This window comes from Dermacentor silvarum, chromosome 10 (assembly GCF_013339745.2).
Source record: "Dermacentor silvarum isolate Dsil-2018 chromosome 10, BIME_Dsil_1.4, whole genome shotgun sequence".
Classification (NCBI taxonomy): Eukaryota; Metazoa; Arthropoda; class Arachnida; order Ixodida; family Ixodidae; genus Dermacentor; species Dermacentor silvarum.
Window position 1 is genome coordinate 130,650,226 of NC_051163.1, and position 23,468 is coordinate 130,673,693.

A 23,468-nucleotide genomic window follows, 5' to 3' on the forward strand; every position below is an offset into this window, starting at 1 on the left:
TCTATCTATCTATCTATCTATCTATCTATCTATCTATCTATCTATCTATCCGTCTGTCGTCTGTCTGTCTGTCTGTCTGTCTGTCTGTCTGGTCTGTCTGTCTGTCTGTCTGTCTGTCTGTCTGTCTGTCTGTCGTCTGTCCTGTCTGTGCGTCCGTCCGTCCGTCCGTCCGTCCGTCCGTCCGTCCGTCCGTCCGTCCGTCCGTCCGTCCGTCCGTCCGTCCGTCCGTCCGTCTGTCTGTCTGTCTGTCTGTCTGTCTGTCTGTCTGTCTGTCTGTCTGTCTGTCTGTCTGTCTGGTCTGGTCTGGTCTGGTCTGGTCTGGTCTGGTCTGGTCTGGTCTGGTCTGTCCTCTTTAGCCTCTCTTCCCAGTGACGCAATTTGGCAACACGGGTAATTTGGGAACTTGGGTCATTGGATATGTGCCACCGGATATGTGCCGGTACAGACAACTTACACTTCATGATTCCACAGCACAAAAATAATCATTAAAATCTCTACCAATAATATTTTCCCATAACCACAAATTTATGCACCACTACTTGAATGCTAATCCCATTACCGTAGATAACCATCCCGAAAAGATGCTTTATGGCAGATTATTTTTTTAGATTATATAAGCTCGTGTGATAATGACCAAACTTGTTTTTTTTATCCCTTCAGAAATTACTGATTCCTGTAAGTACTTAGATGCGGGCGAAGTGAAAAGCATCTCGTGCACTTAAATTTGGGTGCAGGTTACGAAAACATTGGGTGATGAAAAAGAAACAAACACAGCAGCCCTAGCTTTCAGTTTTTCTCATAGCCAACTGAGCAGCTTCAGGACGCTAAACACCATAATTTAATTCTCATGCCTCACACGCTGCACATCAAGTAATATCTGTAGTATCAGACAAGGCTTCTTAACTGTTTCATTAGTCGACTGCCGTAAAGGATGAGTGTCGCGCTAAATATTTGCACGGTAAATAATTCACTTGCTGAATAATACAGTATACGAGTATGAAAATATGGTGAAAAATAAACTGTGGAACTGGAATATCTGAAAAAGCAAGAGAGGCATATTAGCGATCAGTAATACTACAGTTCTTTCTTCAACTACATTAGGAGTACAGGTAGGAGTTCCTGAGGCATGTTTTTTTTGTAGAATTCTTGTTTTGAATGCATTTGTTTCATTGATTTTTATTAAATGTTATTACTTTTCATCAGAGCGTGTAACAAAGGACTAAGAGCGTGACAAAGGACTAAAAAGAAAAAAATGACATTTGATCCAATTACCTCTTTTGGCAGCTCTGTGTACTCGATGTCCCGTTCCAAGGAAACCATAATTTGAGTCATGCCTAGGAAGGTGATGCACAGCATTGCCATTGTCATGGGGATCTATAACGGAGAAGAGAGCATAAGGGATGGGGTGCTCCAAATCTTGAAAGAATACTTTATTAAACTCGCTCATTAACTCATATTTTATTGAAAACAAATACAGTGGTATTGATCCAGTGCAACAAAATTCCATGTCACAGAATTGTAACCTACAGCCCATATCACTCATGTGAATGCTCCAAACTAGTTCGGGCACGTTTGCGAGCGTCCTATATGAATAGTCACAGAGCAGCGGCAACTGCATATAGTATGCACAAGTGACAATGAGGGAACCCATGCTCCACATGGACGTACAAAGGGCCAGGGTCTTCAGGAAGCTGCTAATTGTCGTAATAGGAATGATGCATTATAAATATGCACAGGAATTGTCGTAATAGGACTGTGCACGTATAAAGATGCACAGGAATGACTATATGTACAAAGGTATATTTACAAGCGCATATGCATGTAGCTCTGTCCAGAACAAACAGCCTGTATCAGGTTAAAAACATCGTCCTCTTCGTCCTTTCAATCATGACAGGCTTGCTCTTGGTTACGGAAATAACTGTTCCGTAGCAATATAACACTTTATTATTATCAAGAAGCTAAATTGAACAACAATGTTAAACGTCTGCGGATTCCACGCACTGTGGGAATCGATTTACAGAAGACCTCATTGATACTTGTGAAGAATGATGATTTTGCTTGGCCCCTATCTCCAAGTACATGACCCAGTTGTGCACATTTTCCATCATAACTACTTCGCTTAACATACAGGCGTTACACTCGATCGTGCGCATTACATGGCCTGCCCAGCTCCATTTCTTCCGCTTAATGTCAACCATCCGGCTGTCGTCTCGCTCCTTTCGTAGTTCGATACTGGTGTCAGAAGTCGGACCATATCGGCCGAAGCATAGTCGTGGCTGACAACGAATATGGGCCTAACCGGAGCCCTCGCACTCCACGGGTAACTGGAAATGCTTTGAGCAAAAGTTTCAGTTGTTTTACTGCGATTAGCATTCTTTGCCAACTTCAGCCGTCCGTCCGTCCATCCATCCGTCTCACGACCATCCGTATCCGTCTGGCATCACGACCACGAGCACATACCTAGTAGTCCAATCTGCTATAGGCAACTCGGGCCACTGGGTCGGCGTCAGAGAACGGACGTCCGTCCATCCGAGTTTCCTCGTGTCGTGGTCGTCACTCATCCTCGTTATACAGGCTTCGTGATAGAGCCGTCATTATGCCATTGTTGTCATACACTCGTCATCATAACGCTGTCATGCCATCGTCATCATAAAGTCGTCGTCACGCGTTCCTTGTCATGCCGTCGTCGTTATATGCCGTCGCGGTCTTTCCATCGTCGTCCTTTCAAATTTGGCATCCGACTCACACCGTCATTGTCACAGCATCGTCACACGGTCGCGTTCTACTATTAATTGTCGTCATGTAGTAATCTTCACGCCATTGTTTTACCATCGTCATCTCTTCAGTAAAGCCATCTCATTGTCCTCATGCTGCCGTCGTCATACTGCGCTCGTTGTTCCATCGACGTCTTTCCTTCTTCGCCTTTCTACCTTAATTACGCTGTCGTCATTCAGTCGTGGTACTGATTCAGTCGTCATTCTATCGTGCCGCCTTTGTCAGACAATCGTCGTCGTCGGACAGTCACTATCAAGTATCCGTTGTCATACCGTCGTTTATATGCCTTCGTCATCGTTTAGGAATCGCCATGTCACTGTCGTCATGTTGTCGCGATGATACCGCCTAGTCTTTTCATCAACGTCATTCCTTCGTTATTCCATCGCCGTCACTGTGCTGGTTCACGAGCTACCTTGGCAGGCGATTGCCACAACGAAGTAGGACGATACCGGATTACGTCGCATATAGCCGAGGACCCGAAGTCTCGGGATGACCACTGCATATGTTAAATAAACGTGACTTCGCCAATACGGTGTGTCACTACAATGTTGAAACGCTAATCGCATTACCACCGACAGTCGTCGTGACATGAGTTCTGTCGTAATTTTTTTGCGGGCGACTGCGTCGAAAGGCCAACCTAGGACCGAGGCGGCAAAAGCAGCCCTTCTGCTGAGCGTCGCTGGAGACGATGCCCTGGATGAGTTCAACACCTTCAGGTTCGACACAGAAGAAACCAAGGACGACTATGCGACCATTGGTGCAGAAGTTCGATGCCTAGGGCTCCGAGGTCGGAAACGAAGTTCACGAGCGATGTGTATCTCGTTTGAGGAAGCAAGCTGAAGCGTAGCCGTTTGAGAAATTCCTTCGCGACCCCAAGCGCAGTGCAACTTCGGTGAGTCGAATTACTCAATGGTCCGAGATCAGATCGTGTCTGGCACTAACGACCCAAAACTAAGTGAAAAAAAAATGTTGCGGAAAAAGGGCCTGACGCTGCAAAGAGCAGAAGAAATGTTCAAAGTTGCCGAAGCTTTAGCACAATGGAATGAAGTCTGGTGTGAAGTTAATGACAGATTCTACGCCATTTCAAAGCGCGCCTCACCGAATGAGGGAAGAGATCACCGTTGTCAAAGAAGAGAATTTATATGCAAGAAAGAATAAAACATTTATTAGTGAAAATGAATAGCCGTTTTGTGGTCAGACCACCTAGTCCGGAAGACCATTGGCTTTTGCCGCCGTCCGGGCTCGGTTGACCAGGGCTTGTTGCTGTTCTGGGTCCGAGCTGGACAGGGTCGCCTCCCACTCGACTATCGTCGGATTGGATTATGGTTGGTCGATATTTGTGGATTTTGGTGGCACGCCCAGACCATGTGGTATAACGTGGCCGTCTGGGGACAGAATTTGCATTGCGGATTGTACGTCATAGAATCTATCTTTGATAATACATAAGGATTTGGAAATGACAATGTTTGTAAGCGTCTCCATGCTACCTGCGTTGCCTTATCTAATTTGGGATCAGGCGGGGGTAAAGTGCGTCTACTCAGCCGGAGGTGTTGTAGGATCTCAGAATATGAAAGAAAGGGCTAAGGATCGTCCTGGTCAGCGAGAAGTTGTGCTGTGGAGGAATCGGCGGAGCCCGGTGTTGAAGTTCTCAGGCGGAGGCATGAGCAATCTCATTGCCTCGAACTCCCGCGGGCCCTGGTACCCACAACAGCTGTTTCCACTGACCCTCTTGACGATTGGCCGCAGCCTGTTGCAGTATTGAGTGTGCGAGGTGGCCGACTTGACCTCTTGCGAAATTGCGATACGCCGCCTGGGAATCCGTGAGGACAAAGGTGGCTCTTGGATTACGCATGGCTAAGGCTATACCAGCCTCTTCCGTGGCTGTGATGTCCATTCCGGGGGCCGAGATGCAGTCTACCACCTGTCCCCTGTGTACAACGGTTGCCGTGGAGCGGTTGTGCAGGGGTCCGGCGGCATCTACAAAGAATGCACCTGCGTGATCCGAATACTTGTCGTAGGCTTTGGCTCTGGCAGCTCTCCTGTTTTCGTGGTGGACGGGGTGCATATTACGTGGCAACGGGCGAGTGATGATATCCTGCTGCCATTCTGGCGGTAGTGATCGCTTGCTGGCGACCTGAGTGGGTGGATTGATGCCCAGTACTTCTAGCGTAGTGCGACCTGCTTTGGTGCGTGCGAGCCGAATGACTTTGTTCATGTACTGAGCTTGGAAGAGCTCTGACGCTGTATTATAGATGCCCGTTTCAAGGAGCCTGTCATTCATGGCCCATGGTGGTAGATTGAGGGCTTTCCTATATGTAAGTCGGAGTAGACGGTCCAGTTTGAGTTCGTCCTTTTTGAGAACACACAGGTACGGGAAGCTGTAAGTGACACGACTGATCACAAAGGCCTGTACGAGACGCAGTATGTCCGCTTCTTTAATGCCACGGTGTCGATTGGCAATTCTGGATATCATTCGGGAGATATTGGTGCAGGTAGTGCGGAGCTTTTGAATTGCTGCGTTGTTGTTGCCCTGATTATTAATGTATGCTCCCAGGACGCGGATAGTGTCCACTTCCCTGACCGGGGATTGATGGAGTTGGATATTCAACGGAATTTGGTTGTCACGCTTCCTAAATACCAGGAGTTCTGATTTAGTAGAGGGGGATCGAAGTCCGCAAGCGAGGCCGATGCGCTCTACAGTATCCGCTGCCCGTTGGAGTGCTTCTTCCATCTGTCCCATGCTGCCGGTGTTGGTCCATATAGTGATATCATCTGCGTATAGAGCATATTAATATGCAAGAAATGTAATCTACAGACAGTTCTGCCTGTAGTGCTGCACATGCAGCACTGCACATGCAGAACTGTCTGTGCTGCAAATGCAGCACAGACAGTTCTGCCTGTGAGAAGGAAGGAAGGAAGGAAGGAAAGAGTGAGAAGGAAAGGCAGGGAGGTTAACCAGTTCAGCACAACCGGTTTGCTACCCTACACATGGGAGCGGAATGAGGGGGAATGAAAGATGGGGGATGAAAGATGCCTGTGAGAAAAGGTGCACCTCCTTCCATAAGCTTCATCACTTCGGAGTGTGCCGTCCTAAACATTTTAGAAGGGCCGACATCGGCGGAGTAAGCGAACAAAATGCCGACAGATTTGAAATTCTTGACGTAACTAAAGAAAGCGGAAGAAGCAAGGAATGGAAAGTCATCCTTCAAGTGGCGAATCGCCAAGTGTTGCTCAAGGTAGGTAACGGCTCGCAAGCGAACCTCCTTGTCGTTTATCGGAGGATAGGAACACTCGATTAATTTAAACCTACGAATCCAGTACTACATGCCTATAACGGAAGCGTCATCAAGAACTTTGGAACAACTTCCCAGAGCATTACCTTTCGAAATACGAATAAGGATGCAAGGACGTGAAATTCTTCGTTGTCAAGCATGGTCACGGTTTACTGGGACTAGATGCCAGCCAAGCTTTAGGCTTTCTTTGCCGCTCCGTGGGCATTGTTGACGCATACGCTGAGCATGAAGTACTATGCGATGTCAAGCACATCTTTAAAGGTTTGCGCTGTTTGAAGCAACCTCACAGCATGGTGCTGCAGCCAAGTGTAGTAGCCTTCGTCCGGGTAGGGTGCCTGTTGCCCTACGGCAGGCCCTTCGTGACAAACTTGTAAGAATGGAGCGTGCCAAAATAATCGAAAAGGAAAACGCCCCAGCAGCCTGGATGAGTCTTGTGGTTTTGCTCTATAAGAAAGATCGCGGTCACACAGTGTGCATCGATCCGAGCCACGCATTGATGAACACATTAAGAGGCAGCATTAGGAGCTTCCTAAATGCAAATACATTGAATCAGAGCTCGCCGGTGTCAGTTATTTTAGAAAATTAGATGTGAACTCAAGGTTCCACCAAGTACCGCTAAACGAGAAAACCTAAAAAATACGCACTTTTGCAACTCCGTTTGGTAGATATTGTTAGCTTCGGCTGCCCTATGGTATCTCCTCGGCGTCAGAAGTCTTTCAAAGACTCTCAGTCAGGTTGTTGACGGGATATTTACATAGACGACATTCTCATATGGGCACAATAAACAGCACGACAATAGGCTGAAAGCAGTCCTTAAGGCGGCCGAAGGAGCTGGCCTCACGTTCAATGGTAAGAAGTGCCAGTTTGGGTTAACAGAAGTTGAGTTTTTGGGTGACGTCATCAGTCGCAAAGGCATAACGCGTAATCCAAAGCTTGTCTAAAGTTTGATAAATGGACCCCCACCGAAATCAAAAGCTGGTGTACAGAGAATCCTTGGAGTGCTCAACTACTTCGGCCAGTACGTGCCCGGCGCTTTTGTGAGACCTAATCAAATTTCGAACCAGTTTCAAATGGCACGAAAATCACGCCAAGGAATGGAAGAGGGTCACTGAGGTCCTGACTACTGCACCAGTGGTAGCTATTTTCGATGCTAGTAAAGAAATCAATATTACCTGCGACGCTTCGAAAAGACGATGTTGGCCCAGCGCTCTTGCAAGCGTGCGCAGATAAGAGTTGGTGACCAGTTGAATACGCGTCGCGCGTGTTCACGGAAGCCCAGCACAGTTATGCGCAAATTGAGAAAGAAGCGCTGAGCAGTTCTTTCGGATGCGAAAAGTTTCATCTGTTTGTTTACAGGTAAAAATTCGTCGTAGAAACTGATCATAAGCCACTCCTTTCAGTAGCGTCAAAAAATTTACGAAGCTGTTAGCCTCTAGTTGGTCGGCATTTTTCGTGTCCGTGGGCAAAAATATGGGCCGATTCCGGAGGTCGTGCAATACCGGGCCGACCCATGGCGGAGGTGAAGTACTCAGCAAAGCGAAGCGAAAAGTGCATAAATTCTCTGGAATCAGCCATACAACATGCAGAACAGCATTCGTTTCGATAGGTAAGTAGGTGGGTAGGTACAAATTTATTCGATAAACACCAAGCACAAAACAAGCATCCCAACCAGATAAGGCGCTCCTGGTAACAATGCGAAGCACGTAGCGCTCTCCACATACGTTTCTCGCAAGCTGCCGTCGCAAGCTGATGCGGCGACGGCAGCTTGCGACGTGTGGAGTGACGTCAATAGCCTTTTATATATAAAATAACCAGCCTAGCAACTGATTTCATTGTTGTTGCAGCGCCGCCATGGTTAGACAACGCGTAGTTAGGACTCCCGACGAGCAGCATGAATACGAGGAGTGGCAAAGGGGAAAAGAAAAGGCAATACGACCAGCAGCGGCATGCTCTCAATATTACCTTGAATACCATTACTCTAAAGTGATATAGCATTGCATACCCCCCTCAGCAGCTGTAGCGGTGGTTTTCAAAAGCTTCGCCGGACATCCACTTTCGCAGGACCGGGATGACGAGTCATTTTGTTTACATGCCACCTTGCTTACAAATGTTTGTCCTAAGTCTCATGAAATACGATTATTACATGCAGTTCATTCCTGAGAAGAAGCATGTCCGAGCAGACATGTCACGGTCGTACCATGGCACAGACGACGACAACGCTGGGGCAACGGAGGACGTCGATACTCACGAAGTTCGGCTAGTGGCTCCGTGGTCCCGGAAGCAACGCCTCAGAAACTAGCCGAGAAATCTGCTCTCGACTATTTGAAAGCAGCCATCACCAGCTTGGCAGGAGGGAGTAACTTTGAAGGTGAAATGACACCCTTTGCCTCAGAACTGACAGAGGTGAATGGGGTCTTGCTGGAGGGTGCCAAAATCGTCGTACCAAGGAACATTCGCCGGGAAATGCTCGCAAAAATTCACGCTTGTGAAGATGCTAAGACAGAAGCGTAAGTCTTGTTTTCTAGCCAGGGCTTAACGGCGACATCGCCACGCTCATTGGGAGCTTCCCCACATGCAGCAGATATGCCTCAGGCAACCAGAGGAGCCGCTTCTTATGCGTGCTGCTCAACGTTGCCATGGTATCGGGCTGGTTACCAATTAATTAGGGGGACAATCGTCTATAGTTGCTTTTGATGTCCTTTCAAATTTCCACGAAGTCGAGCAACTGCGTAACATGTCAGCGAGGACCCCATTCCAGCTTTCAGCTCAATTTTCTCCCGCTACGGCACTTCAGCTGATGTTTGCGCAGACAGTGGGCCGCAGTTCTCCTGTTGCAAGTTTTCATCATTTGTAATGAAGTACGACTTCGCAAACGTCACATCAAGTCCAGCCTACCCGAAATATAACGGTCTGGCATAGAAAGGTGTGAAAATAGTTCAACGCCAAATGAGAATATGTGCGGACTCCAGAGAAGACTTCGGGCTAGGTCTCTTAGCCTAACGCTCAGCACCTTAAGAAGAAGGACAGTCACCAGGAGAGCTTCTGCAAGGCAGGCGTCTTAGAAGCAACGTTCCAGACTTTGCCGATGTCCCGGCAACGGAAGTGAAAAAGCTCCGACAGCAAAGGAAAGGACGAGTACTAGCTCATTTGGCACAAGGCGCTGTAGGAAGAGTACGCGGCAAGATATGACCTCTTAAAGGAAAGGTCTAACATAGTGTACCCGAGGATGTACAACGTACAAATGGGGCATAATCCCGTTTTAAGATGCAACCGCTGTCACCTACATCACACGAACGAGACCTGAGTCAAGTGACGAGCTCAAAGTGCCAACTGCATCCCAAGACCGCTGGTACTGATGGTACTGCTGGTAGTGGCCGTACTGATGCAACCCAGAGGGCCTCCACAAAACAGCGTCAAGAGCAGCCCGAAGTCCCTGATTCTGGAACTTCAAGTGTGCCTGCGCAATCATCGCAAGCTTGCGCATCAAATCAAGCTTCAAGAAGGTCTGTGCGCATTGTCAGACAGCCTCAATGGTTAATATATGATAATAATTTTCAGCAAATAGTATACCTAGACTTCGCAATATATAATTCTTACTCTACCCCTGGAAAGAGGTATCGGACACATTAGCTTCGTCGACAACTGGTGTGGTGTGGCTTGTGGGCGTTCGAAGGTACACGAAGGATGACGGGATTCCGCAGTGTCGATGCAGACGCTATCACCAGGAAAGGGTGCGACTGTTTTCACAACAAATTCGTGCAGGGGCGGGGCCTCGCCTCGATGACCGTATCACCATTTTCTCTTTTTCCTCTGTTTGGAGGCGCGGTCGGTATGCGGCGCCTCAGTTCGGATCAGCTCATCCCACGCGAGCGAGAAGTTGGCGCGCGTATCATATTCGCGGCGTGCGTTGCTTTGTTTCGCTTGTAAAAGCGCGGAATGCAAAGATGAGCGAGCCTCCTGACCGACAGAAAGTGATAGAAAAGTACCTCCAAGGGTTACATCATCATGAAGACGGCAACTCCCATGGCAACCTGAAGTCAGACGATGAGCTTAAGCTTTTTGAGAGGTCCTTGGCTGCCGTCAACGAGAGGTATGCTGTGCGGACATCAAGAGACCTGAACAAGCCGTACTTCAAGGTAGGTTGTGCATACTTCCGCGGGGAACAGTGCTCCTGGCGAAAGTGTATGCTCAGCCTTCCTTGTTTTTCAAGGTGGGTCCCCGAAGCAGCTCTTGATTTCCTCCGCGAGCCTTTCCCACGTTGTGTTCGTGCTCTCGTTATTGTCGAACCAGAGAAGTGAGGTTCCGGTGAGAAAAATAACTACGTTGGCAAATTGCACCGTTGAGTTCTAACCGTTGTGACCGCTTACCGATGTACGGTGCAGCGAGTCGCTGACATTTTATTCAACTTTATATAGGAAAAGGTGTGTGGTTCTCGCTGAGGGATACAGCAGATGACTTGCCTTGGGCACTCACTGTCATCTTGCATGCGTCTGTTATGGATTCCGCTAGCTGCTCGCGGGTCTTGAGGTCCTTGAGACGAGATCGCAGACAGGCAGGCCTTTTAGATGTACGCGTAGATGTTGAGCCTAGGCGGTAGGCATTTTCTTCTCTGTGCGCAGTTATTCAATCTCCTCTTCTTCGGCCCCGCCGCGCAGCATAACAATAGGCTAAATAAACACAATTGTACGCATCGCATTTAGCTGTAGATCACTTGATTACCAGCTTCAAAAAAAAAAAAAAAAAAAGCTTCGCCTCGCATAGATTCCCTACATGTGCGTTCGTTTCCCACAAATATTTTAGTGGCCGCCGTTCGCGCTTCCCGTGGACAATTTCCACGAAGCCACAATGACGCTGCAGAATGAACATCAGTGATTGTAGTTACAAAGTACGAACTGCAATGCGCACATAGGAGAGCGCGAACGGTGCGTTCCCGAACCCAGCAGATGCTGCTGTACTGATACGACGACGCAGCGTCGGCGACTCTGTGTACATAGTGCGCGCCAACCACAGTGTACAATTGACTCGACAATGCGTGCAGTTGAGTGGACCAATGAGATCACTACAGTGAGCCATGTGCACGTTGCCGAGGCAACACCCCATGCGCTGCGTCGAATTGATACAAGAGGCATTGTCTGCTGTCTACGCAACGGCATGCACGGTCATAGAACTTCAACAATGACCCCGAGCTAAACCAATGGCTGGAACGGTTCGAACCGGTTCTTTCAAAATGTTCCGGTGTGAGTTCGGTTCCAAAATGGCGAAAAAATACCGGTTTGGTTGAGTTCTGATTCGGCTGAGAATAACGGTGCTATTCCGATTCGGTTCGGCACCTTGCGAGTGACATCGCAGTGTAGAGTTTGTAGACATCTCGCTGTGAATCTGCTAGATCTGGCGCTGGCATTTCGCATTTGCATTTCGGCATAGCTTGTGAACGGCGTAGGCCATAAACGCAGAAATCGCAAGAGATTATTAAAGTTGTGATTTTTGTTAAGGATAAACAAAAATTTTAATGAGATGACATGCTGAATAGAATGAAGTCAAGCAAAATTGGACATATCCCCGTTAATTTTACAGCAGGTAATTGTTTCCTTCTCCAAAGCACCACTTCACATAGATTCCAACATGCGTGTTGGATATGCGCCACGTTTAATCAAGCTTTCGGCCTCGTACTCACTGCCAACGAAGAGTTCAGTGCAAGCCCGATGCTGCTTGATCGCTGCGTGTCTTCGTACTCGTTGCCGCCTCCGCCTATGGCTACGGTGAAGACAAGCGTGGCCAGAACCATGGTCTGACTGCAGGCCATGGCGAACGTCCGAGTCAGTCTGCTGCAAGTGACCGAGGCGAGGGAGACACGGAGGTTCTGGTCCGCTAGGCGGCAGAAGCGCTCGTAGAAACGCTCCGTCATGCCGAACACTCGCACGATGGTCAGCGAGTCCACGGTCTCCGTCACGTGCTGAAGCAGGCGCGAGAAGTGAGCGCTTCGGATGAAACGTGTCGCGTTCACCGCACGAGTCAGCAGCGCCTGTGGATAGAGTCCATTTTTCATCTAACAAATGCTTGCCACTAAATGAGCCGCGCTTGTAACACCAAGTGGGTGTGTGGATTGTAAAGTGTTAAAACTGCATTATTTGTTGGTATATTACAGTGCTTTTAGACTTTTTTAGGAGTGTATAACATGTGTTCAAGCTTTTAGTGTTATTCTACCGTTTATATTGTATGTGCTCCCATTTGATAACACGTTCTCGTCTTCTACTTGAACCTGTACCAGTGCAGTATGATATAAAATATAGAGCCCAACAAAACCCGCACATTAATTATACAGTGGCAAATCACGCTTAAAGTCTGAAACTGTATGATGCTATCAATGAGCCGCTATCGTTTTCTTCTCTCTCTACTCCTGTTTCCTTTATTGTGATCTTCCTTGTGGGCAGATTTACCGGTGTCAAGACATCGACCAACAGTGCTAGCAAGTCTTCTGCACTTCTGCGCAGCACACTGATATCTAAAAAGCCCGGTAGCAGCCCCATTCTACAAAAAACAGCGATATATGGCAAACCAAACTTCAATTAAATTTCGGGGTTTCACGCGGCCAAACCGAAATATGGTTATGAAGCACGCCGTAGTGGGGGACCACGGATTAACTTGGATCACCTGGGTGCTTCTGCATTTCGCCCCCATTGAAATGCGGCCACCGCAGCCGGGATTTGATCCCGGAACCTCGTGCTCACCAGCGCCATGCCAAAGCCACTAAGCAACCACGGCGCGTCATGTGGCAAATCAAGAGAACATAGATGCATAGATGGGATTTTTTCCAAAAAGTTTACAGTGACGGTTTTGTACCAGGCCAGTTTGGATATATGCTGCTCACTTGCCTGAGCCGCTTTCAGTGTCACGGAAAAGTCCAGTCCCGCTATATATATCAACTATTGCAAGTAGTAGCCATACGTCGAATTGATGTGAACTGTGTTTCCATCTGGCTGAGTTTTAGCACAACGTTAATTAAATCAATGTTCTAGGGTAGAAAAGGTAATATGAAATACGCCTTAAGCACGTGTTCCACTTCGGCAATGTAACAATCAGGGGCGAGCGTGCTAAGTTTCAGACAATGGAACTAATACCCGGGCTTGATGATAATGATTCATTCAGTATCATTCATTCACGGTAGTGCAAGACAAGGAAGGAAACCGGATGGACGCTCGTCCTCTTCCTTGTCCTGGTCTTGTCTTGCGCTATTGTTCTGATATAACGTGTGCGAAGTTTCGTCGCTGTATCTGTTCTCGACAGTGACATGGGTTACCGCATGCCCTCTTCTCGAACTGATCATATCTGAAAAAATTTAAACCATTAATGCCGCCATTTTTTCTTTGAAAGGTCTATCATGGTGGCCGAGAAACACATCTTTCAAACCAGGGGCGAGGCACTACCCAAAACAAACTCCTTCCTTGTGAAGTTAGATGAGCCCGTCAGAATTAACATATTTCTGTTTTCATTATATAGATGATTTATATTTTGTATTTATTTTGTCGATGTAAGTATCACGTCCTGTTGAAATTAAGTCAGTTGATAGCGTCTTTCCTGCCGTTTTTCTTGTCCGTGTCGATTCAGTGCTCCGACCTCAATCATTGACGTAAGAGTTAACACTGTCGAAGAAAAACATGAAGAGTCAGCACTTCGCGATCTTGTGCCTAAGGCGGTCCGAGGCGAAAGCTCTGTGCTTCAGCACAGTTCAGTGATAGTGAGGACCACTCTCGGAGGGATGACCTCATATTTCACGGAATCGATGATAGCGCTTCGAAAGCCTGGGCCAGCAGTGAAACCAACATACGGGAATTGCTTCACAAGTGTTACCCTTTACAACCCGCTGAGCAAGCTCGTGCGCATCGGTTGTGCTCTCCCGAACAAGTTCCGACCGATAATTATATTATTCGCTTCGTGTAAACTACAAGAAGCTATTCTTTCGCGAAGAACAACACTTTGAGGGACGCATGTATTAGTTTCCGAAGACTCCTGTAAACCCACGGGTGCAATTCGCCAAATGTTGCAGGAATTTTGTAAAGCTAGCGGTCATCCTGTTTCCTTACGCTACAACAAACTGGTAAACATACATGTACTGCCATCATCAGCATCATCATCATCCTATATTTTATGTACACTGCAGGACGAAGGCCTCTCCCTGCGATCTCCAATTACCCCTGTCTTGCGCTAGCGTATTCCAACTTGCGCCTGCAAATTTCCTAACTTCATCATCCCATCTGGTTTTCTGCCGACCTCGACTGCGCTTCCCTTCTCTTGGTATCCATTCTGTAACCCTAATGGTCCACCGGTTATCCATCCTACGCATTACATGGCCTGCCCAGCTTCATTTCTTCCGCTTAATGTCAACTAGAATATCGGCTATCCCCGTTTGTTCTCTGATCCACACCGCTCTCTTCCTGTCTCTTAACGTTAGTCCTAAGATTTTTCGTTCCATCGCTCTTTGTGCGGTTCTTAACTTGTTCTCGAGCTTCTTTGTTAACCTCCAAGTTTCTGCCCCATATGTTATCACCGGTAGAATGCAATGATTGTACACTTTTCTTTTCAACGGCAGTGGTAAGCTCCCAGTCAGGATTTGGTAATGCCTGCCGTATGCACTTCAACCCAATTTTATTCTTCTGTAAATTTCTTTCTCGTGATCAGGGTCCCCTGTGAGTAATTGACCTAGATAAACGTACTCCTTTACAGACTCTAGAGGCTGACTGGAGATCCTGAATTCTTGTTCCCTTGTCAGGCTATTGAACACTATCTTTGTCTTCTGCATATTCATCTTCAACCCAATTCTTACACTTTCTCGATTAAGGTCCTCAATCATTTGTTGTAATTCGTCTCCATTGTTGCTGAATAGGACAATGTCATCTGCAAACCGAAGGTTGCTGAGATATTCGCCGTTGATCCTCACTCCTAAGCCTTCCCAGCCTAAGAGCTTCAATACTTCTTTTAAGCATGCAGTGAATAGCATTGGAGAGATTGTGTCTCCTTGCCTGACCACTTTCTTGATAGGTATCTTTCTACTTTTCTTGTGGAGAACCAAGGTAGCTGTGGAATCCTTGTAGATGTTTGCTAAGATATTCACGTATGCCTCCTGTACTCCTTGATTACTCAATGCCTGTATGACTGCTGGTATTTCTACTGAATCAAATGCATTTTCATAATCTATGAAAGCCATGTAGAGAGGTTGATTGTACTCCGCAGATTTCTCGATTACCTGATTTATGACATGGATATGATCCATCGTAGAATATCCCTTCCTGAAGCCAGCCTGTTCTCTTGGTTGGCTGAAGTCAAGTGTTGCCCTGATTCTATTGGACATTATCTTGGTGAATATTTTATACAATACTGAAAGCAAGCTAATGGGTCTATAATTCTTCAGTTCTTTAACGTCTCCCTTCCTATGGATTAGTATAATGTTGGCGTTCTTCCAGCTCTCTGGTACACATAAAGTTGTGAGGCATTGCGTATAAAGGGCCGCAAGCTTTTGAAGCATGATATCTCCTCCATCTTTGATTAAATCTACTGTTATTCCATCTTCTCCAGCAGCTTTTCCCCTGGCCATGTCTATCAAGGCCCTTCTAACTTCCGCGCTAGTTATAGAAGGAGTCTCTGTATCCGGTTCATCACTATTTTGAATGAAAGTAGCTTGGCTGTTTTGGGCACTGTACAGGTCAGTATAGAATTCTTCTGCTGCTTTTGCTATGTAATCGAAATTGCTGATGATATTACCATGCTTATCTTTCAGTGCATACATCTTGCCTTGTCCTATGCCAAGCTTTCTTCTTACTGATTTAATGCTGCGTCCATATTTTACGGCTTCCTCAATCTTTCCCACGTTATAATTTCGAATATCCCTTACTTTTTTCTTGTTGATTAGTTTTGACAGTTCAGCGAATTCTATCTGATCTCTTGAGTTGGACATTTTCACCTTCTGTCGTTTCTTTATTAGGTCCTTTGTTTCTTGGGAGAGCTTACCTACTGGTTGCCTTGGTGCCCTACCTCCCACTTCAATTGCTGCTTCTGAGATCAACCTAGTTACGGTTTCATTCATTACCTCTATGTTGTCTTTATATTCGTTTTCTAAAGCTGCACATTTGTTTGCAAACACTAGCCTGAATTGGTCTGCTTTTACCCTTACTGCCTCTAGGTTGGCCTGCTTCCTCTTGACTAATTTCACTCTCTCTCTTCAAATTGAGAGAAATCCTAGACCTCATTAACCTATGGCCACTGCACTTTACCTTGCCTAACACTTCTACATCCTGCACTATGCTTGGATCGGCAGAGAGTATGAAATATATTTCATTCCTTGTTTCTCCATTAGCACTTTTCCAGGTCCACTTCCTGTTGCTGCGCTTCCTGAAGAAGGTATTCATTATTCAGAGCCTATTCCTTTCCGCGAATTCTACTAACATCTCTCCTCTTGGATTCCTAGAATCGATGCCGTAGTTGCCAAGTGCTTGCTCACCAACCTGCGTTTTCCCCACTTTTGCGTTGAACTCGCCAATGACTAAAGTATACTGAGTTTGCACCTTTCTCATTGCTAGTTCAACATCTTCATAAAACTTCTATTTCTTCATCACCGTGACTAGAGGTTGGGGCATAGGCTTGTACTACCTTCATTTTGTACCTCCTATTCAGCTTTATTACGACGACTGCTACTCTCTCATTAATGCTGTAGAATTCATCAATGTTGCCCGCTATGTTGTTATGCACTAGAAATCCTACCCCGGATTCTTTCTTATCTGGAAGACCTTTGTAGCAGAAGACGTGGCCGTTAGTCAGCACTGTGTAAGCCTCACCAGTTCTTCTAACCTCACTAAGGCCGATAATATCCCAGGAAATGCCTGATAATTCTTCAAATAGTCCTGCTAAGCTAGCCTCACTCGAGAGGGTGCGCGTGTTGAACGTTGCCAGGTTCAGTTTCCATTGGCAGCCTGTCTTGACCCAGAGATTCTTAGCACCTTCTGCCGCGTAGCAGGTCTGACCGCCGCCTTGGTCAGGTGCTCCGCAGCCACTGGGAACTGAGGGCCATGGGTTAATTGTCGGAGTCATGAGGGAGGTAGTGGCCGAATACTGCACCAGGGAGGTCAATTCCTGTTCTGGTGAGGGAGTGACTTTGATGAAGCTTAGTGGGCCTTCCTAGTTTGGTTGCACCTGAACTAGTATAGCCCCATGCACTAGCTCTCGGCGATATATATATATTTTTTCTTGCCGGTGTCAGGCACTGCCTGGCTGCCTTATCACTGCCTTATCACTGACAAAACCTGTGAAATCGAAGCGACCAGTTTTACCGCGTCTAATCATCCTAACAATTTTGCTAGCACATGTAACCAGCAATCACCTCAGTGGCTACAAGTGGATCCTGATTCTCATGAAGGCTTTCTGATAACCCAGCAAGAGGGGCTGCTTATCATGATTCACAAGTGCTTGTTCTACTGCCAAGCGCACGTTCTACAATATAACGCTGGCGTCATTGTTGGTGACCACGGCTAATTTTGGCATGTCGTGAATGGTGACATGGGAAAATAAATTCAGCTAGCTGTTGATAACGGTAGAAGTGTTCTCTGTGAAAACGTTTGTACTATTCGTAACTCAACCTTGTCAGCTTCTTTCGTCACTACTATCCTATCTTTGCTACCAAATGTAACCGCGCGTGTCTTTTAGACTCTACTACTCAAGGTAGAAACTCACAAAACACCTTCAAGCTCAGCCAAGGTCAAACTGGGACTTAGCCTACCACTACCGGCGGTTGCTGCGTGCGCGGTGTGGGCGTGCGTACCTTGAAAGCGATCTGTGATAAATTTGCAATAGTGTTTCCCCAATTTCGCTGAACTTGGCCTTGCTGGCCAGTGTAGTTGGGCTATGGCAGCTGGCCAAATTTTGCGGTGCTCGTAAAACACATTCATAAAGCTCCGGAATAGTTGCGTCAATAATTTATTTGAAAGGTGATAATTCACCCCACAATTTGAATTTTGCGCTCATATCACCCAGCATCTTCCCCTTAGTTTTTTCCAATATAAGCGAGGTGGCTTGCATAGTTCATCGAGGTACAGGTTCCTGCTGAGCACTCGTGGAAAAACCAGAACAACGACAGTTCAATAAATATTTGCACCGCTTTAAGAGCATAACATATTCGCAACACAGTATGCTTGACATCCCCCCCCTCCCCAACCCCCTCTTCCGTGTGCACTGAAATTGAAGTTGGTATCTCTTGCCGTAATTCCGGAAAACATAGTGGATAATGGAAGCGTGCAAATCTTGAACGCTTGAATGCGTACATTTGTAGAAAAGCTATAAGCAATCTACACATACCACCTACTCGCATTGAACATTTATCGATCGTCGCTTACAACCTGCTTCCTACAACTATGGGAGGCACCGTGCCTCCCTTAGTTGACCGAGGAGACCGGGTAAAAGCAACTACATGCCGTTGACAACGCATCAATTTTGGGTGAAGGCGAGCACTGAGTAATTATAATCATAACATATAATTACCCTACTGACTTCAAACTTTGGGTACCTGTCACCCATTGGCCCCTTTTTTCTAAAAAAAATATGAGGCCTCTGCTGTTTTTAGTCCTCTCAAGCAAGCGGATAATCTTTTGGGGCATTTCCGTTAACGCCTCTAAACGAGCCCAAGTCGAAGGTCTAAAATTTTTCATTTAACCCCCAATTGGCACACAAACTTCCAACACTGCCTGTACATTGCCGCTATTCCTCTCCGTATCTTCTCAATATATAAACTTTGTGAGTTATGTGTTTTTTTTCAGCAAAACGTAAATACTGGCATATAACGCTTTTGAGTGTGCCGTAGTGATGTTAAGAGCTTCACTGTAAAAAAAAAAAAAAAAAAAAAAAAAAAAAGCAAGGGACAACACTTGCTTGATCTTGTGCCAGCATTGCCACGGTTTTGTGCCAACCATGTCCTTCCTTTTTTTATGCATACTGCTTCAAACAATTCTCTCTCTCTCTCTTCCCGAGCTTTCAAAACTTCCAAGTACTTAAGTGTCAGTGCGCGGGAACCTTTTACAATGGTCAGCCTAATGACCCCCCGCCACGGTCGATGCTCCCTCAAGAATTAGCACTGCGTCACTTAATTTGTGAAAAAAACAAGAGGCATACTTGCACAAAAAGCGCCGAAGTACGCGCGCATGAAGAGCGTAAAATGTTCTCATAACGTGTTTTACAAATGTGTCTTTAATCTTGCGCAGATGAGGCTACTCCGTAGTGACATATGACATGGATGATCTTCTGTTGTGATCACGCTGGTAATGTGGGCCGTGGCTCTTTTTTTTTTTCAATGTTTCCGCGCAGCAACTCCCGCCTATGTATTTTTACAGCGAAGCACTTAAGCGCTCAGTCCCCGAGGATCGTGTCCGCGTGTAGAAAAAAGCTATCATTGTCAACATTGGCTCGAGCGTCATCGTCTTTTTGAGCGCATGGCGCCTTCTCCCTCCCTGCCGCCTGAGCCCCCGGTATCTTTCTTCTCTTGGGCCAGTCGACCTTCTCTTATGCCGCGTTCCCCCCTGAGTAGAGTTGGGCCCGGCTGCGAGGCTAGCGCGGCAAGCCTGCTGGAAGCTGCGCCCGACTAGAGTTGAGTCCTGTTGGGAGGCTATTAGGCTCGGCTGCTGACGCGCGCTCTTTCCCTCGGCCCTCCGGCTGCGCCGTGTGCGTCTGTTGACAGGGCCGCTAGTAAATGGAAGGAAGGAGAGGAGGGCGTAGCGCGGCGGCCCGATGGCGGGAGAGAGATAAGCGGCTGCCACGCATGACTGTGAGTGTGTGTGCCCGCTCTCCGACTGCAGCGCATGCGCGCAACCTTGCCAGCCTCGGCCGCCTGTGCCGCTGGCTCACTCCGGGCTGCAACACTCCATTTGCTAGTAGATACCTCCGGGCTCCCGCCTGTCTACGAAAAAAGGCCAACGGAGGAGTGGGGTGTGCCAGGAGTTCGCGTTAGCGTGGCTTGCATGTAGCTTTTGTGAAGGATTCTTGTATGAGAACGTGGGTACAAAAAGAGTGAGGAACGCGCTAGGAACGCCGTCGCCTGTGGACGCCGAGCCAGTTCTTTCAGAACCGGGCATTGTATAGCCATCGTCGAAGCGTTAAAATATACCTAATTGGAGCTGGCACCGAAGCCTCTTTCCCGAGTACGTAGCGAAAGGGTGGGTTTACCATTTTGTAGCCGAATTCAGCATAGCAAATCCCCAATATTGCTAATCCCCAACATAGGAAATCTCAGCAGAGCGCGAACTTCCCTCCTCACAGGGTGGAAGGGCTCTGACTTTTTTCCGCAGTAAAGCTCAATTGAAGTTCAGCGATTGGCCTCCATGCATTCTTTCTATGTCCCGCCCTTACACGCGCCTATTTAACTATGTTTGTTTAGTTAAGTGCCGTCGTCTGTTGTGCACCCTCCTGTAATTTTCTATGGTGCGCTATAGTAAATAAATAAATAAATAAATAAATAAATAAATAAATAAATAAATAAATAAATAAATAAATAACTAAAATTCGTTGCGAGAAGCTTCTTGGCTTACTGTGCCGACGGTAAACACGATGAGCACCACCAACCCGACCACGATAACAGCAATGCTCTCTGTGCCGATGACCGCCATCCGCGAGAGGGCCACCAAGCTGTTCTGAACCAACTGGCGGCTCAGTGTGGCCATGCGGTTGTCCACTCCGCTGAGATCGGCGGTGAATCGATTCAAGATCCTGCCTCGGGGTGTCGCGTCGAAGAACGACACCGGGCTGAAGAGCACTCGCTCGAGCATTTCGTGGTGGAGCAACCTGGACAATCGATTCATGGCAAAGGAGAGCAGCACGTTCCCCGCCAGGCGGCTGGCCACTGCGAAGAGAGGAATTCACATGAATATCCGCTGGTCTGGCCACACGAGATCGTTAGCAAGGCTACTCTTGCCTGCTTACAACGAAACTTCTCCTAAGCCTCGTAGAGCCTGAAATTAACAATTTACCGGACGAGGCAAGAAATGAAAAAAAAAAGAAACGAAAAAACGCGCGTTCGTTCTTCGCGCATTACCGACGTTAAGACCTCTTTTATTTTTTACCCCATACGGCTCTGCTGCTAGTGCTGAGAATGCAACAGATTCTTTGGCGCTGTTTTCTTCACTGGCACGCCTGTATTGTCGGTGGCTGGTTTGCATCAATTGATGAAGCGTGAATAATTTCATTGCTTCCGAGTACCACACGTCACGAAGGACTCCGCTTGGCCCCTGCATGTTAGTCAGTTCGGCATACGTCTCAGAAGCAAGGAATACAGCTCTTCCTTTCCTTTTGGTCTGGGTAAGGCGCACAGTACATGGGAAAGATTTGTCCATGTAAGCAAATAGAATATATCGTGTGACGAAAACAGGCTAGCAAACGGTCAGATACTTTGTATATTGCCTTAAATATTTTTTTGTAGAGAGAGAGAGAGAGAGAGAGAAATAAATTATTGAGATGCGAAATGCGTGGAGGTTAACCGGAAGGCAAATATCCAGTTTGTTACCCTGTACTGTGTAATTGGTAAGGGGAGACAGAAGATGAAAGGGGAAGGACACACGCAGAGGTAGGAAGAGAGACAGAGAAATAAAGAAAAAAGTCTACAAAGAGACCTACAATAGATTAGAAAGATTAAAGAAACAGTTGAAGATTATTTCAAAGACAGATTAAAAAAAAGATTTAAAATGCCGCGAAGGCGTACTTCCTTCGGTCGAGAGACCAAGTTGAACAACTTTGACACACCCGTGTTGTTACATGCGTGTGCGTGTTTACTTTTCTGAATGCGAAGCACTTCTTTACCTAGTTGGAGCCAGGGTCAAATGCGAGGCGGTCCAAGGTCACAGAGTTTGTCGCCTATGTGCGTGCTCGCTGGCTCCTAATAGCCTCGTGCGTGTCCGATGGCGGCGCTGCAAACAGCGCTCCGGTGACGTCATACGGGGGACTCGCGTATGTCGTCTGCTACACTCCGGCTAGACTAGCGGCATTTCCATTCGTTTGCTGGCGCTGCGGATGCGTACTGGCGTAGCCGGGCGCTCTCCGATTATTACCTGTACTTTAGAGCGCAGCTCTTTGTCGCGCGTTCCTGCAGCGAGCGTCGGCGTCGCCACTCGGCGTCCCTCGTAACCGAGCGAAGAACACAGCAAAGGATGAAAAAGCGAAGGCGGAGCGTGGATGAAAGACGGCGATAGCGAAGATAGCGCAAAGAGGAAAGCGGAGGAGGAGGGTATGGCGAAATCGTGAGAAGAAAAGCGTAGTGCCGCGCAAGACAGGCTCTGCGGCGACGATCGCTACGAGATGGCGCCAGAGTAGCGCGCATCGTCTGTTCACCGATGACCCCACTCATGCAGCGCTTTCCTTCCATATATGCAAAGAAAGCGCTGCATGAGTGGAGGTCCGTCTGCGGCGGCTGCTGCGAATCGCGCCCGCGTGTCACCCACGCGCTGCCTCTCGCGATCTCCAGATTAGCGAGGCAGTCGCGCCACACTTCACTCCGTTTCCAACGTGCCGCACAAGACAGATTGTTGGCGACGGCCAATATATCGCGAAATGAGAACACGTATAGAGCTACACTCAAATTTCGCATTAGGGAGTATCGTAATCATTGGTGAATTTTTTCTAGTGTTATGTTTTTAAATGCTAGCATTAGGAGAACCAACAAACTTATATTCCACATAACCATAGCCAACGACTATGGCGTTTGGCTGCGGAGCTCGAGGTCAAGCGTTAGGTCCATGTTGCGGCGGCTACATATCAATGGGGACTAAATGCAGAAACACTTGTGTACTTAGATTTAGGTGCAAGATAAAGAACCCTAGATGGCGAAAACTAATGCGGAGTCCTCCGTTACGGCGTGCCTCATAATCACATCGCTGTTTTAGCCCGTGAAACCTCAGAATTCTTTTTTTTTTTCATAACCACGGACCTGGCCGTCAAGAACCCGATGTTGTGACTCAGTCACAAAACGTAACGCCGAGAAAGAAAACGAGAGTCTACGCAGCTTTGGAAACGAAGCACGATCGCAGGGCTCATGCGCGAAATTTTGCATCGACTGAGGAGCAGTGTAATTTAATGGAAATTTTACCTCTGGCTCGTAATTCTAGTCACTTGGTGCTGCACGTAAACTTTTGCTGACAGGAAAAACCTAATTCATTTGATCTCGAAGACTAGTTGCACCACGCTCTATTATGCTTCGCAATCGTCAATCAAGCTTTACACATTTTTTTGCAAATAAGTTTCATTCCCAAATTCTAATTGCGAAATTTTATTTATTTAGGTTAGCATCAGACTACTACTGTTCAACGCACCATTAGACTACAGAAGACCACTCGGAAAACGTCACTTTATTATATGAGCGCATGAATAAAAATATTGTTATAA

The 23,468-nt window shown here is 47.1% G+C and overlaps 1 protein-coding gene across 1 annotated transcript in view; it reads right to left on the reverse strand.

The window, feature by feature from the left end:
* The window catches only part of LOC119431857 (ATP-binding cassette sub-family C member 2-like), a 1,116,245-nt gene that overhangs the window by 68,962 nt on the left and 1,023,815 nt on the right, over positions 1–23,468 (reverse strand). Inside the window, exons 21-22 of the mRNA XM_049657182.1 lie at positions 11,743–12,090; positions 1,273–1,374 (exon numbers count right to left, since the gene is read on the reverse strand). Coding sequence (XP_049513139.1) covers positions 1,273–1,374; positions 11,743–12,090 — 450 coding nt within the window. The remainder of the gene's footprint in view (positions 1–1,272; positions 1,375–11,742; positions 12,091–23,468) is intronic.